At 35.5% G+C, this 17,042-nt stretch overlaps 1 protein-coding gene across 4 annotated transcripts in view; it reads right to left on the bottom strand.

Annotated features, from left to right (window-relative positions):
* Syt1 (synaptotagmin I) overlaps window positions 1-17,042 on the bottom strand; it is a 532,145-nt gene that overhangs the window by 145,553 nt on the left and 369,550 nt on the right. For 3 of the 4 annotated variants that reach the window (XM_005374356.2, XM_005374358.2, XM_005374357.2), the window contains 2 exons: window positions 6,599-6,783; window positions 329-451 (listed from right to left, as the gene is read on the bottom strand). In XM_005374356.2, the coding sequence (XP_005374413.1) occupies window positions 329-451; window positions 6,599-6,783 (308 nt within the window). The remainder of the gene's footprint in view (window positions 1-328; window positions 452-6,598; window positions 6,784-17,042) is intronic. The other variant, XM_005374359.2, reaches the window with a different exon arrangement.

Raw genomic sequence — 17,042 nt, 5'->3', positions numbered from 1 at the left:
TCCATCTCAGGATGAGGGACCTGTGGGGACAAGACTGGCTGGGAGCTCTCAGGAGCAGACTGACTTCTTCAAGTTAATTTGTATTCTGCCTGTCTATTGTAAGTGCCATAAGTACATGTAATCATTTGAATACTGTGAATTCTAATTACCAGAAGTTAAATTAGCAAGTAGGAGACTGCCTGTATTTAGAAATTATTTCATCAATAGCTTTGGTAATTGCATTTTCCCTTTGCAGCAAACAAAATGTTTTAAGAAGTATCTTGCTTCGATTCTACTTGGTAATTTCTGAGAGCGTAATGGAATTAGAAGACACCCCCCAACCCCAGACCTGGTTATTCTGGAAATCGTAATCCAGGGAATACTGAAGCTTTCCCAGTTTCTCCTCCTCTTTGGGTTCTTCTTTTTCTTCCCCGTCAGTCAATCCAGTTTCAGCATCATCATCCTTCAGGGCCTAGGGGTAGGAAAAGGGGTTCCATGAGAAATCAATTGAATTCGAGTTAGTTCCAAGTTAAATTGGCCTGCGAGTAATACTTCCCAGCTGTCAGCAGCAAGCACTAAGATTGATTTTGTCTGACACACATTCACAATTGCTGCTTACATATTTTTTAAATTCCATTAGCGCACGGAATTTTTTCCCCAATCAGCAAGCAACATGGAAGCAATGGAAAAAGCCCCTCAGAAGACTGCAAGCAATAAATGTAAAATTTTTGCAAAGAAAATGTCAACTTGCTACTACGTTTGGCCCTGATAAAACTGCTTTCTTTCTCTAGTGTGGTAAACATGCTATTAACCAGGTCGGATTTCACATTCTTATAGTTTAAAAAGATGTTTGGCATCATTTACAACAGTATTGTTACATGCAGTGGAGTAATTTCCAGAAAGGGCACGGTCTTTTATTTCCGTATATCCTCTATGAAAACAAGTATTCAAATGCACCTCGGAAAATTTTAATTATCGATGTTTCACATATACAGTTGTAATGGCTAAGGAAAAAGACAAAAAAAAAAAAAACCAAAAAAAAACCCCAACATGCTACCAGCAAATGCATGTTTAGAGAAAAGTTCCACTTCCAGTTGAAGTTCACCATCTTATTTCCATAACAGCTCCACAGAAAGCTAGGCTGAATTAAATTGATTTACAAGTCTGTTTGACATAAAGAGATAAAAGGAGTTGTGTTTGCACTTTTGTCAAAAACTCAAATTGGTTTGGAAATTCATTTTTCCTTAAGGAACAAACAGCTCATGGTACTGAATTCTCAAAACTCAGTCTGACTGATTAGATAATTTTTATAACAAAATTTAGGTGTAATACAAACTGAAAGACTAGAAAGCTCATTATCTCATAAAGTATGTTCAAATGCTCCACTTTCAAAATCAAAATGTATAACATTTTTCTAATATGTAAAAGTTTTGTCAAAAATATCAAAGGATATAAAGGTTTTTACTATTTGAAATTTTCAATAAGAATATACATTTTATTGCTTCAAAGAAATTAGAACAATTACATATTTATACATTAAAGTTACTTAGAATTTTACAAATTAAAATTATTTAAAATTCAAGATTATTAAAAGTTACATTTCTGGGGGCTGGGGATATAGCTCAGTGGCATAAGCACCTGCCTGGCAAGTGCAAGGTCCTGAATTCGATCCCCAGAATCGTAAAAAAAAAAAAAAAAAAAAAAAAAAGTTATATTTCCTTGATCACTAGTTCAGCTTAAAAAATTAAATATCTTTATATTAACTATTTATATTTTTACCTTCTGGGAACTACCTATATGTATCCTTTGATACAATTTTTTTGCTGGTACCGGCAGCGGAACTCAGGACCTCATGCTTGCCAGGCAGGCACTGCACTACTGAGTTAAATCCCCAGCCCTGGTACATTTTTTATTGTGTTTATTTCTTATTATGTGTACAAGCTTTTTATACTTTTGTAATTTCAACATTGTTGTGGTTGTTATATGTAGCAAATATTATTCCCTAGCTTTTGGTTCTGGCATTTTCACTGTTTTGTTTGTGAGTGTGTGTGTGTGTGTGTGTGTGTGTGTGAGTGAGAGAGACAGAGAGAATATATATATATATAACTCAAAAGAGTATATATACAAATCAAGATAATATATATGCACAGCAGACGGCTTCACATGTCTGACAGAGCAGAGGAATCTTAACTATTGCCACTCTCCAAGTGAATTTGAGTATAGTTACAGGACTCAAATGTAAAAAGTATAACCAGGCTTTAGGTCAGAGTCATCAGACCTTCCTACCTTCATCCCCATGCCCACACCCATTCCCACACCGCAGGTCCTTTTCTCTGTTCTATTCATCATTCTCAAAAGAGAGATCCTTTCCTCATTCACTCACTTCCACAAAGACCCTCAGTGGTTTGCGAAATGGCAACTTGAGTTCTTGAATTTATAAGATTTTGGCCTCTCTCAGCTAATTTTATTGTGATCTTAAGAAGTTGAGTGTTGGGTTCATCCCAGATTACTAGAATTCTTTACATCCACTCTCTGTTGAGAAGGTCATATAAACAGGAAGTTGAGCTGTTGTCAGAGATGTCTCTTCTTTCACGCTTCTTGAAATTTTTATGGATCCCACCGAAAGTTTAGAAAATTGAAAATTACTACTATTACATATATCTGTGTAGAAATCTTTTCAAATTTGTTTAGCCACACACCATTTAATTTAGAAAGTTTATACTTGAATGTTTCTTTGAATATTAAAATGTTAGTTTACTAACCAAAGGCAGGAAACCACAAAATTATTTTAAGAATCTGTATTACTCTCTTAACTTGAGAAATTGGGGGGGGGTCACTAAATGGACAATGTGTGAGTGAAATGCCAAGGCCAATGAATTGAATTAGGAAACTTTAGGCCACAGATTTCCATGCCCTGTGTAAGCCTTAGCTGTGTATAAGTCTTTAGCGCTGTCGTAGAGGATGTGCTTAGAAAATTGCAGCTGAGGTAATTTGGCTCGCTGTAAGATTTTCATTTTTTTTTTAAATAACAGCAACTATTCAATGCATATTTCTGTCTGGAAAATCTATATGTTACTCTATGAGCACAATAAAAAGCTATGAATTAAAATACTTTTTGAAAGTCTCTTTAGAACTGACCATGTATATATCATGCTTCAGCTCAGTGCAATTTGAACTAATTGAGATAGTAAGTCTTCTTTCCAAGTGGTTTTTGCAGGAATAGAAAGTGCAGAACCACCCCTGCAATTATTCTGCATGAAAAAGGGCTAAATTTTTAAATAATTTCTGTGTTACTGTTCATCATGGAAGCGTTTAAGTCTATTTCTATCCCAAAGGCTGAGTTCAAGCAAAACAATTTCTCTACCATCAGATTTAAATTCAGACCTGTTAAATCAGTACCTGTTACAATATTTTATCCCCCATGGAACAAAATCCAAAAGAAAAACTTTGTAAATCTCACAATTCTGAGGCTTAGTAAAATGCAGTACCAAAAGTTGTTCTGGGAATGTCAGGTATTATTTTTAATTTCAAAGGTTTTATGCAAATTCTTATGGTTTACGTGGACATTCAAAAGGTGTTTAGTTTGTAAGCAACAGAAAGAGCATTTGTTGAGTCTAAGTACATGGTCCAGATTGGGATTTCATAAGACATACTAAAAAGGTTGCACAAGGACATAATTTTCCTTGTGTCTGTCAATTTAAAACTTGAGCTTTCTAATACTGTTATAGGAATCTATAATAGGGATATTTAAAATGGCGACACTTTATCTTTAAAAAAATCAGTTTAGTTCAGCCTCTTGATGTGTGTCAGAATGGTGTGCCCTCAGCTGTGGAGCCCAGCTGCCAGGCTGCTAAATGTATCTCAGCTTGACTAGGGATGTCTAATAGCAGAGAAAACCTACCGCAAGGGACAGTCCAGAACAGTCATGAGACACAACACAGATAAGGAGAACACAGAAGGAAGAAATAAAAATTAAAACATCCACACACATTAGTGAAAACCGTGGAGAAATGACCTTTGCAGACCTATGATTTTACATGTTGATATTTTCCCTCTGTAAAAAAAAAATTTAGTGTTCTCAAATTTCAAGGCATCGAAAAGAACCGTGAGGTATATGCCTTATGGAACATAAATATACTACCTAGGATTGCTTTTCCAGTCACTGCTGATGTATTCAAATGCTTCTTTTCATACAAAACCTTACCACAGGGACATAAAACCATCAGCACCGAAATCTGAATTTTTGTCAGTTTGATATGGATTGAAATGGGAAAAACTTACTGACTGCCCTAGAGCCTATGTCCTAGCCTAGATATAATTTAAGAAGTTATATTTAAAACCTCTCTCTTATCTGTCCTGTTTTTAAATGTGAGGTGTAAACTATCTTTCTCTGCCTCATGTTCACTTTGACATCTTACTTAAAATACTTTGAAAATATAATTAATTAAAAAATTTCAATTTGTGCTTTTGCTGTGTTGAATTTGGTCGTGTGATGATAACTATGTAACATGTCATTCTTTCTCCTAAAACCTGCATATCTTATTTTTCTTCTCTATCCTCCCTCTTCATAAAATGTTAGAAGTCATTAGTAGTTAGTACTGTTGGACTGGAATAGCAGCGTAACCTACTGTTGTACAATTATTGTTGTGACTTGTTTTCACTTGTTCAAATAATATTTCAGTTTTTACATTTAACTGTTCATATCTTAAAAATAACACCTAGCTAAAGTCCTAGACAAACTGATCTACTTAATATAATTAAAAATACTTTTTCGTGGTAGAAATTTGAAATACTTGGCAATAGCATAGCTTATTGTAAGCTATGATAAGTACTTCTTGATTTGACTCATTTTTTTCTCTGCCCCTCCGCATCCAAAGGAATAGGTGATAGTGACTGATAAAAAGTGAACCATCGTTAGTTGTATATTTGGGATTTTGGTCATTTATCCAGGTTGTAACAGGGGTAACCACTTGTATGCTATAAATTAGAATCTTGTATCATACAGAACAAATTCCACAGATTAAAATATAGATTTCTTACTCTAGGAATAAATTCTATAATTATCAATTAACATTATTCAATGCTTTCAATTGCTATTTCTAGGATATAGAAAAACTATGTTGGAAATTTAGGCAACTATGAAAATGAGAGTATTACGTACATAAATTATTGTTTTCACACATATTGCTAAAATAATATTCATATTTTTCAGACTATGTCCATCTTGGATGTTATTTCCATACTTAATTCCCCAATAAAATGTTGAAAGACATTTTAAAGACATCTCTATCAAATCCTGCTTGCTCTGGAAACTGTTGAAATAAAGCAAGACATGATTCAAGTTTTAGTTTCTTACTTAATAAATTAAACAGAAAGAAAAATCCTTACTAGACATTTGTAGTTGAGTATATGTGCACGGGCTTTTGTGACAATCATTAGGGACTGTCAGAAAAATCGAACGTTTGCTACTCGGAGGCCAAAACTCTCTGAGTGTATCACCTCTAACATCCATCCCACAGCTCTGAAACTAATCAAAGGCACAGGAAGAAGAAGCCAAACCATTGTGAAATTATTGTTCACAAATACTGCAATGTCTGGGAAAAGGGTCTCAAACTCAAATTGGGAAGTGGGGCTTCGGGCTCTGAGTGTATGTCTCGCTAGGAAGCTATGCAGATGTATTTAAAATGTGTACATTGTTCTTCAGGAGACTCATTTATTTATAGGTTCAATTAATAGCAACTAGTACTGTAAGATGAACTGATAAAACTGTGTGCTATTTCCTGGGAACGGCTGATGACTGCAAATAGCTGCTATTTCTATGAAAAATCTCTGCATTTATATTCATATGAATTAAGTGTTCTTTAGAAATATGCAATATAAATATCATCCCCCAAATGAAGAGGCATTTGGTAGTCATTATTTATGGTAAACTTTATCTTGAGCTAAATTGTTCAGTTAAATAGTCTAGTTAAAAATGGACAGCAGCATAAAGGATATCTAAATAACTTCCTAAGGCTTGGGAAGATAACCAGCCAGATGCATTTTATAATGAGAGTTATGGTTTTAATTATGGTCTCTCTGTGAGGAAATAAGAATTTTGTCTTCAGGCTCTGTCCTGTTCCTTACTACTAGCTCATCTTCTCCTTCTCCTGTATAACTCATTATTTCTGAGATCTACAGGCTGAGCTGGATGGGTTTGTAGGAATGATAGCTTTCATCAAGTATGATGAATGACTATAATACTCAGTTATTTAACAGTGGCTACAAACAATGAAGAAGTTAGAAAGGTCTCCTGCCCAAGAGGGAAAACACTTAGATACTCTTTGTTTCATTTTTGTAACTACACTGAGTCAGGATGGACTAAAAATACCAAGCAAACACTGTGTTCTTCTGGGTGCACCAAGAGTGGGTTCTGTCCTCTGGCAATTATGTATGTGGGGGAGAGTGCAACGCCCTGCCACATGGCTGCCTGACTAAACGATTACAAAAGCATCTCTAGTGTAATGACTTGTAGCTGCAGGTTGTTTACTCCTCTAATTATCTGGCTTAAGCAGTAAACCATCCACTTATTAATTTTCTACAAAACAATCCAAGAATAAATAAGGGATGTGTACATTACCTGATCTTTCATGGTCTTCCCTAAGTCTTTCACATCTTTCATGTTAATGGCATTCTTTCCTCCCTTTTCCTTTCCCTTCTTCTTGTTTTTCTTTTTGAACAAACATTTCTTACAGATACAAAAGCAGCAGGTCAGGACTAAAAGGACTGCAACTATGGCTATGGCAATTAAGGCCCACGGTGGCACTGAAAGAAAACAAATGAACAGAATCATTAGTAATAAAATATCAGACATGTGAAACCTTTTAACTTGTGCACTGGAAAGAAATGAGACCCTTCAATTTTATTTATTGAGCACTTCTTGTACTTCGGGTAGACTGTTCTGTTGTATCTTATCCACATCCGTCCCCTGCCTGAATTGTCGTTCTTATTTTTTCTACTTTACCTTTCCACAGATGTCAAATGTCATCTCCTCCAATTGCTTTCCTGGACACTGTAAGCAGAATGTCCATTAGTTCACCCCTTTTATTCAGAGCACAACTCTGGTGTTTGATCTCTGATTTTAAATCCTGACTCTACCAGCTGTCAGCTGTGGGACCCTGTGCACGTCACCTAACCTGTCTCTACCTCAGCTTCCTCATCTGTGGAGTGCTGGTCCTTCTCACATAACCCTTCAGGGGATTAGATAGTAAGACGCAGTGCTTGGCACTGTGAACACTTAATAAATATTCATTGCTATAATTCATCTATGAAATTTTCTTTGTTATATTAATATATTATGGGACGATGGAGGGGCAAATATTAATTACACAGAAAAGCAAAGGTAAAATCCTCACAGTGAAAGTTTGGAATAAGTACTTGGTCCTCTGAAAGGCATTCATGGGGGAGACATTCCTGCCAGGAGTGTACAGAGGTAGGAAATGACGATACGTTCAGTAAAACTGGGGATGGCCAACTAGAGGCTATGTGACTCAGGCCAGATTGTTTATCTGCTCTGATTTTTCTATTTCCTCCTCTATAAAGTGACTATTACAGTGATGCCCACTTCATTTGGTTAAAGATTTTAAAAAGTTAGTATAGTATAAAGGCGATAATGTCCTCTAGTACATAGCAAGTCCTCTATTACTGTTAGCTATTATTTCTCTATATTGAAGGCATAGAACACAGTATAGTGGGTAAAGCTTGGGGAATAAGAGGGGACACAAAACACGTATGCTAATCACATATAAAGAAAAAGAAATGGATACACTGAGAAGAGTTCAGTGAAAATGCTGAGAGACCATAGAGAAAGAAGAGATGATATCAGAGAAAAGGAAAGACATCAATCTACAGGCTGTGCTTGACATGTTAATGTATATAAATAAATATACTGAAAGTGATCTATTCAGTTGTCCATTTGTTCATGGTTAATATACCTTCTGATTTGACACACAAACAGTGTACCTAGAAAAAAAACCTGAAGTTTCATTGAAATACTTAGAATTTCATCTTGACTGGAAAGGACTTATTCATGCTTCAAATCACACCTATTGAGATTAATCAGGAAGAAGTAATTAGATTTGTCTGCTGTAATAAAAAAAGACATTGGGTGCTGAAATGATAAGTAAAAGTGTAATTTACTTCAGCCCACATAAACATCATTAGTAGCAATGATTGTTGAACATGTCAGGAGGACTCCGATAAAGTGAAAACACTTAGAATTAACCTCTCTTTAAAACTGAGGAAACACACTCTTGCCTGTTTTTCCTCTGCATTTAGCTTCACAGTGAAAAATATTCACTCTGTATATTATTTTTTGCTGATAACTGGATACCAGATATTAATCAAAGGACATATGAAATCACAACTTCTGACATTGTGTTTTCAGCCACAGAAATATTTTTATGAATGTTATAGAAAAGCCCTTGCCCAAAGACATGTTTTCTTATAGTTCTCTAATCTCATTAAACAATTCATGTCTTTTTGGAAAATGTGAGTTAAAGTAAGCTCATGTAACCAATGTTTACATGACCATTACATAACCATTGTAGTAGTTCATTTAAATGCTTCTACCTCTGCTCATCTAGTTAAAATCCTGCATGCACAAACAAGAGAACCCATATATTCATTTCAGGTAAGACTGTGTTAATAATGACCCTTCAGTTTGAAACTTATAAACTGTTCTCCTGGTCAGACTTTTACGACAGTCTCTCCGAGAACTACATTAAAGTCTGTTACATTACAAAAGATAAGAGAAAGAAGATAGTGTGCCAAGCTTACAAAAAGACAATAGTACAAGCAAAGGAACTTATTTCATTAGAAGCAGTTAAAAAGATAGGAACATGGGTTTACAAGAAGAAATTTGAAATAGTGCAGCTTAAAGGTAATTTAAAACTACCAAGAAACTTTCATACTGTGACTTTTTTTCTTTTCATGTTACTGGGGATTGAATCCAGGGCCTTGTATATGCTAGGCAGGCACTGTACCACAGACTACATCCCCAGCCTTTTGAACTTTTATTTTGAGGCAGAAATTTCCTGTAGAATCCACTCTGGCCTGGCGTGGAACTTGCAATCCTTCTGCTGCTGAGAAGCTGGGGTTACATGCGTGTACTACCTTGCCCAGCTGCTACTTTGCTTTGTGAAGCACTGATGTCTTCTAGATTTGCCTGTAGCTGATCTTTGGAAAAGCTTCAATTTAATTTTAAATAGATTATATTGAAAATGATGTAATAAACAGAATTTCCCTCACAATTTATTCACATGTTTAGGTAGGATAAAAAACTCCTTAATGTAGTTATTTTGTAGACTCAGAGAAAAACCTGATTGGTTAACATATAAGGTAAAAAAATGGAATTATTTGAATTGAATGTCATGTTAAATTTTTTTTGCTATATAGAGTAATCAAATATTCTAAAAATTGGTAGTGTTTTCTAAGAAACAACATCTATAGTATTGTTTATTTACAGAAATATGTTTTAATACTAACAAATCTCATGGAATATATTTTGGATTAGGCTAAAAATATATTAAAGTCTTACTTATTATAGCCAGACAGCTATGCTACAGTTCTATGTATATTACTTTATTTAATCTGCAAGGTAGTTTTGTTCATTATTACTTCAATTTCACAGAGGAAAAACTTTTTGGATTGAGCAGTTTGAGACATCCAAATATGTTTTTAGGTTATTAGGCTAAAGTATGCATATTATTCATGTATACAAAGGAAAAATCCTTATCTAGTTTTGAAGTCTCTGTAAAAGAACATTTTATATTTAAAAAGCTATTGAAGCAAATAAATAACATTATGAGGTTCTTCCAAGAGTGACTTCTTCAATATAAAATATAGTTTCATCAAAATATTGCTCCTGGCAGAAAGTTTTCAGCTTCTTTTTATTGCTACCCAACTCTCATTAAACAAAACTTTATAATAAGAATTTTAATATTTAATTTAAAGGCTTTTCAGCAGAAAACAACTGACTAGTATAAAAATCTCTTAAAATGTTATTTTTATTTTCTAGTTAATAAATCAATCTCACATATATAATTTGATCCAAAGGTGAACTGATCCACAAGAATTAAGTCAAAACAAAGTTAATTAAGAACTTCTGAGGTTTTAATTTAGCCCTGTTGGTAGGCAAGGGTACATGGCCCCTCAAAGACTTCTCTGTCCTATTTCCTGGGTTTTTTGTTTTGTTTTGTTTTTTTGTTTTTCTCCGGTACCGGGAACCGAACTCACTACGTTGCCCTTGCCAGGCAGGCGCTTTTGCCGCTGAGCTAAATCCCCAGCCCCTCCTGGGTTTTTTGAATATGTTACCTTGTTAGGGAGGACTTTACAAGGTGACCAAATTAAGGATCTTAAAAAGGAGAGATGATCCTGGATTATGTAATCACTAGGGTTTTGTTTAGAAAAGAAAGAGGCAGGGAGGAGTTTCGGAGTCAAAGAGAAAGATTTTAGGATTTTGTACTGTTAGTTTTGAGGAAAAGGACTGTGAGCCCGAGAATGCAGGTGGCGCTAGAAGCCAGAAAAGGTAAGGAAATGGGTTTCTCCCATAGACTGACATTTCCTTCCCCGCCTGTGCGTAGGTGGGCTACACAGCGCGCTCCGCCAGTCCTCTTGTCCTTAAGCCCTCCCCCCAACCAACGAATGGCTCCCATCAGTGCTTTGATAATCTCCTACCTTTTGGAACTGAAACTGAGGACATTTTTACTCCCAAATCCAATTAATGAACAAGTCTTGCTGTTTCTTCTTGAGTGTGTTTTACTAAGGCGGATGCCTGACACCATCTCCCATACACCCTCCCTTCGATGTCTCCCCTTGCTATTTGACCCATTCACTGTCTTCTGTCGCTATTTTCCAATCCAGAATCTCAGAAACTTGCGTAGTGTTCAGAATCATCTCCCGTGTGGCTCACCTGACTTTATTTCTGCGTCCCCTCCACCAGCTCTTGCTTATCAGACTTATTATCTCCTGCCTGATTCTACATACTTCTGTTTGAAAAGCTATTCTTTTTCTCTTCATTTAAATAATAATTACTTTTAAAAGTTTGCGTCAATTCTCAGGGGTGGCAGATTTAAAAACATATTAAATATTTTCATTAAAATTCCACCCTGTCACTGTTTTTTTTTGGTTTGTTTTTCTTCCAGTACCAGGAATCGAACTCAGGACCTCATGCTTACCAGGCAGGCACTGTGCCACTGAGCTAAATCCCCAGCCCCTCAAAGATGTCTTTTGTTAGTAAACAAAATACAACAATTTCTCCTTGTCAAGAAGAGCTGTTATTCTGAGTAGTCACAAGCTGAGCAATGAAGAAAAATTACTTAATCAAATATTTACTGAGCATCTACTATATATGTTATCTTTTTCAGGGTTGGGATATAGTGTTAAGCAGGACTGTACAATGCTGAGCTTATTATTTATTTTCCAGGTGTTAAAAATTAGGTCTTTCTTTATTAGAAGAAATCAATTTCTCATATTTGCTAACTCAGTTTCTAGACCGTATATGGTATATTTTAAAATGGAACGTATATGACTTAAAGCTCTTTTGAACAAATTTAATGCTTCAAGAGTATATCTACTGATGAAATAACTAGAAAGTATTCTTTCTACAGTAAAAAAAGTAAGACACATTGAAAAAATCTCTTCCAAGGAATTTTGGAATAAACTAATTGTTTTAAAAAACTAATTTAAAAAAAACCTAATTTATTTAAGAGGTCCTGACATTCTTTTACAAGTAGGTGCTTCAAATATCCTTCTTTTTAACAGAGCATTGTAAAATCAAAGATGAAATCTTCACAAAGAATGAGATGATTGTAGAGTGACTATTTTAAAAAGGAAATCATTAGCACTGTGGCAAGCTTATATCTATATGTGAAGTCTGCCTATCAGAATACTGTACATTATACTTTGGATTCACAGAGTGAGTAGCTGGGGAGAGGTCCTTTACTCAGGTTATACAGAGCACCCTGGAGCCATGGGCAGTGGGTCTTTTTTTTTTTTTGGTAGCAGGAATTGAACTCAGGACCTTGCGCTTGCCAAGCAGGCGCTGTGCCACTGAGCTCTATCCCCAGCTGGGGAGTTCTTCACTCCAAATTCTAAATAGATCAGTTTTGCATTCCCCAAAATGCCTGACTCAGGTCAGTGAACATCAGCTAGTTTGAAAGACAACCACAAAGCTGTGGTCTTGAGCTCTAGTGAAAGTAGAGTGGTCAGCCTTTGAAATATGCCACCATCCCCATGGGCTTCTCTTTAGGTCTGTTCTGGTTCTTCAGCTGATTCCTTCTCTCTCTTTCATAGTCAGCAACTGCTCTCTCCTGGGCTGGCAAACATTTTTTGAATTTACACATTGGGACCCTGATTCATTTCGGGCATAACTCACTGGTTTTTAGATTTCTGCCTTAATTTCACTTTTTTAGGGGCAGCGTTTCATTATCTGTCGTTTCACTCTCATTCGTCAAATTAAGAAACACCCTCAAATTCGTATCTCACAAGACAGCCTGCTGTATTTTCCTCTCTGGGAAATAGGAGATTTTCCATTTGTGTCAGCTCTAAATGTTTCAGCCAGAGCTGCCTGACAACATAGGTAATACCGTTGCTAGGGTCACTACAAAAACTCAGGAGTAATTTCCTGAATTTTCTATCTTTGACATACTTGTTTTGTCAAATGAGTGTCACTACTGCACTAATATCTGGCATAATGAATTCTATGAAAAATCTCCACGCTTCTTCATTCTTGCACTCACTGAAGCTTTTTGCCAGCTGCTAGTTTTATCCAAAATAATCTATCATCTTTCTAGATCAATATAATGATTCTTCAAGACACAGAGCACAGAACAATGTAAAAATAATTATTGTGCTATTAACTAGTAGGAAAGATGATTTGTATTTCAAAGCCTTGCTTTTGAGGCTGCTTATGAATAATTTTCAAAAACACACAAGAATAATCATTTTTAAAAAACTGGCAAAGCAACAAGCCTGGCATTTTAAAGCTTGTTGTAAATTACAAAATGCAAATGGAAAAAAAAGAGAGACGCTCTGGAAATAAGTGGGTTAGTATCCTCATTAGTCAACTCTGGAAGCAGAACGTTAACTGAAAACCTGAAAAAGTGTACAAAGTTATATAGAATATAATTGACGATTCAACTCACCAGTTAGGAGTCAGAATTTAGAATTTCTCATTATTGGCTAAAATGGCTCCAATCACTATTGATTCTTGGCTGCTAGGCGTTAAACAAACTTATCTTTTCTTATTTTTCAGAATGTTATCTAAACTTCTCTTGAATCTTATGCTCCTCTTAAATAATGATAAAAGCTGTGAAATCTTTGTGGGAAAGTACATATGTCTGTGTGTATTTGTGTGTGTGTGAATTTTCACACAGTTGTTAATGTGTGGTACTTCAGTTGAAATCACAGTTCCCCAGGTCTAGGAGATCATTTGACTCTAAATTAAAAACTCCTTTCCCAGAGCATCAGGGCAAAATTCACCAACACTGCCTAGGAAATAAAGCTGTCTCAGTGCTTTGGTCACTCACCCTTTCACTGACTTGCCATTGACAATCTCCCATGTGCATAAAGTATGTGGGGTGTGCATATAAGAATAGAGAACACAGAGAATAAAGATTCCTTCCTCTGGAAGCTTGGAAACACTAACTTGCTAAAAATGAGAAAAAGATAGGAGGCAACAACAGTTAAAATTCAGAGGTGCAGAAGGGCTCTATAAGTCTCAGGCTGGAAACTGACAAGATAAACGTGTCTTTGGGTTCAAGGATGGCTTCACGGAGAGGGTGTCTTTTGAAGTGAGCTCTGAAGCTCTGCTTGCTACACTGAAAACAGCATTTTGGGATCCCCAATTCTTTTGCTTTTTGCTCCACTTATTTCTTTGTTTTCTTTCCTTCTCTATTTTTTTTTGGGGGGGGGCATGGGATGGTGGTAGTGAGAATCCTTTAATCTAATTTATGTAGAATTTGTGTAGAATTGTTTTATTTTAAAAATCATAAAATTTACTAAAATGGGAAGGCGTCGCTTTGCTCACACATTCTTAAAAACTCTTGATACATAAAAACTTCAGGAAAATAAATGATATTGCTTTGATAGGCACAGTCACAACCTATGCCTTGATAAATTTTTACCAGAACCTATATCCTTAATCTGATTACAGTATTTAATGTTTTATCCAACAAATTCATATCCCCTGCTGAGTAACTTATTAAGGTGACTGACATTTCTCACTGAATGCAGTGATTACTCTTGATAACAAAAGTTAGTTGGCTGAAGGCCATTTTATCTGCACATGTATCAATCAAATAATTAATTTTATAAAATATCTATAATAATAGTAGTCTGCTCTAAACGATAAGGCAAAGTCATCTCTATCTTCACAGCATTGGAGCATCTGAATTTGATGTGGAAAATGCTATTGGGTCTTCAGGCAGAGATAAACCTCAGCACAACTTCCAGAGGATTTAGATAAGGCTTTACAGTCAGCCCAGGAGGCTGCTAGCTGCAGGCTGCAGGGAGGAATGTGTTGGTAAACACAAAGTCATGCCAGGTAAGTTGGCAGAGGTGAAGGCCGTTCACGGGCTAACCAGCCCTGAAGCCCATGGAAGTCTGTAAGTTTTCAATCACACTGTGAACAACACAATTTTGTGGTTAAAGGGAAATCCATTTATTCTATAAAATTTTCAGCATGTCTCTCCTGAGTTTTGATTTCTAAATTCAGAACTCCAGCCAAGTTATGAGTCATTCCTTTCCTCCTCATGGAACGTAACTTTCTTCTCAGCTTTTATCTTGAAAGTCTTCAAAATAAACAGCTCTGGTGTTCTGATCCTGTTTTCATTTGGTTTTATTCTGATGCTATGAATTGGTTGAAAATTTCCTTAGTCTGTTTTCTAGCTTTCGCAAAAGAGCCCAAGGGAAAAATACATTCTAAGTACTGAATAGGGATCCTGTTGATAACTTTTGGATAATTCACAGTTGACTATCTATTGACTATCTTCTTATTTCTTTTCTAAGCAATTTGATGTTATTAACATTAGATTCAGTTATGATAAAAGTGTAACAGCTAAAGGGATACATATATATATATAATGTTTTTCCTGCTATTTTATAACTTAAGGCCATGGTTGTGTATAAGCAATAAACAGACAAAAGTGCCATGTTGGCTTGTTATCTATTTTTGGAAGGATTTTCCCCTTAGTACATTGTTTATTATTCTAAAAACAAGTGGGTACATTTTTAGAATTCCCTGTACCTGGAGAGAGACAATGGCGCTGACAGGAGAACTGCGTAGTTGCGGTGTGGGAGAGAACAGGATGTCTGAGTCTTTCTAGTCATGAAAGGAAAGAGTCAGGCTCATTAATTTCATTGCGATACAAAGTGACAGATAGACAACAGTGAAAACAAAGCTTCTTGCTTGTCTAGCTGCCCACAGGACACTCTTTCTTGATTAGGCAATGGATTCCTACAGCTGTGGATCAAACATCAATTTTCCTCACAAACTATTTGTTGTTTTCTCTGTTTCTCTCAGTATGTTTTTCTCCAAGGCAGTTTCCTCTGTCGATTCCCCAGTTTATAACATTATTTCTTCTTTTTGTTTCTTGGCACTTGGATCAGTAGTCTTCTCTGATACCATGATTCTGGATTCATTCTCTGGTCTGGTTTTTGAAAGAGATTCTACATGCCAGGCAATCTTGTCTGTATGAGCCTTTTTCGTTATGCTTTTTTTGTTAAAAAATTATACTTCTGTTTAGAGTTTGTAGTTAGGAGCACTGTTACTATAAACTCATGACCTCAAGGCCTGCATGGTGCCTGTTAATGTTTATAGGTTCTCACAGATCTCTAGTAAGAATTTCCTTTATTTTCTTGTTTTGGCCAAAATTAGACATTCTGCCTAACAGACTACTTCCAAATTCCTACCGGTGTAGTCCCACACACGAACCCTCTGCTTTGTTCTCATCCACATTTACTCATTCTTTTTGATTTGCTTAATGCTATATGAATCCTTGTTTTCTACTAGCATTGTGACTCATCTCTTCATCATGAGTATTACTAGAGACGAGAAAAGCCTTTAAATATTGCTTCTGTGTACTAAAGCCATGACTCTATTGAACACCTTGTTTAAATTAAGTGGGATATTTTCAAAAAAGATGCTTGGATAAATCCTGATAAAACTTCAGAGAGATATCAATGTTTCCTGATCATTGGAAAATATATGCAAGTATACCTTGCTCCTTATTGTAGACAGATTATGGAACGACCTTGGAAACTAATTGTGGAGCAGTTAAGATGGGTAGTATTATCTCCATTTTACAGATGAGAACATGGCTGGTCTGAACATGTGGCTTCCATAGAGTGATTCTTATTTGTGACTAAACTTAGGTCTTCATGGTTCAACTTTCATGCTTTTTCTGTACACTTTGGCATTCTTTTGTTTTTATGCTGGAAATTGACCAAATACTGGTTATATTGCTTATAAACACATTAGATAGTACATTCCTATCAGGTTTCTTTTACCTGAAACAATTTCAAATTATTTATTCCAACTCAAGGAAAATTAGTTGTCACAAAACACAATCGGTAATAACAAAAGCCATAAGGCAGTATCAAATATAAGAAAGATCATGGATTTTCACTCCAAGCTTTGCCACTTAAATTGCCAAATAAATTTGGTCTGGTTATGTAAACTTTCTGAACTTCAGTTTCACAATCTTTAAAATGAGAAGTAGGTAGAGACAGAAAGTTTAAGGACATAAATCCTGTGATTTATAATATACAAATCTGTAATATATAAAGTTTGAACATACTGGATAATGTAAAGGAAAGTTGAAAAAAACCCTATTATATTTCTCCAGTAATTCCCATCAAACTTCATTCCTTGAAAATGCTTTAAACTTGGCTGAAAAAAGCAAGCTCTAAAAGTTATCTGGATAAAGGATAGCACACAAGCAATTTCATATGTATAATACAACTTCTGATGAACTCAACATGTTCTGACTTAATGATATATCAGAATGTCAGGATAACATTCT

The sequence above is a fragment of the Chinchilla lanigera genome, unplaced genomic scaffold (genome assembly GCF_000276665.1).
Source record: "Chinchilla lanigera isolate Chin_1 unplaced genomic scaffold, ChiLan1.0 scaffold00004, whole genome shotgun sequence".
In the NCBI taxonomy this organism is placed as follows: domain Eukaryota; kingdom Metazoa; phylum Chordata; class Mammalia; order Rodentia; family Chinchillidae; genus Chinchilla; species Chinchilla lanigera.
The sequence above is the reverse complement of the archived record's forward strand: the minus strand, read 5'-3'. Positions and strand labels throughout refer to the sequence as shown.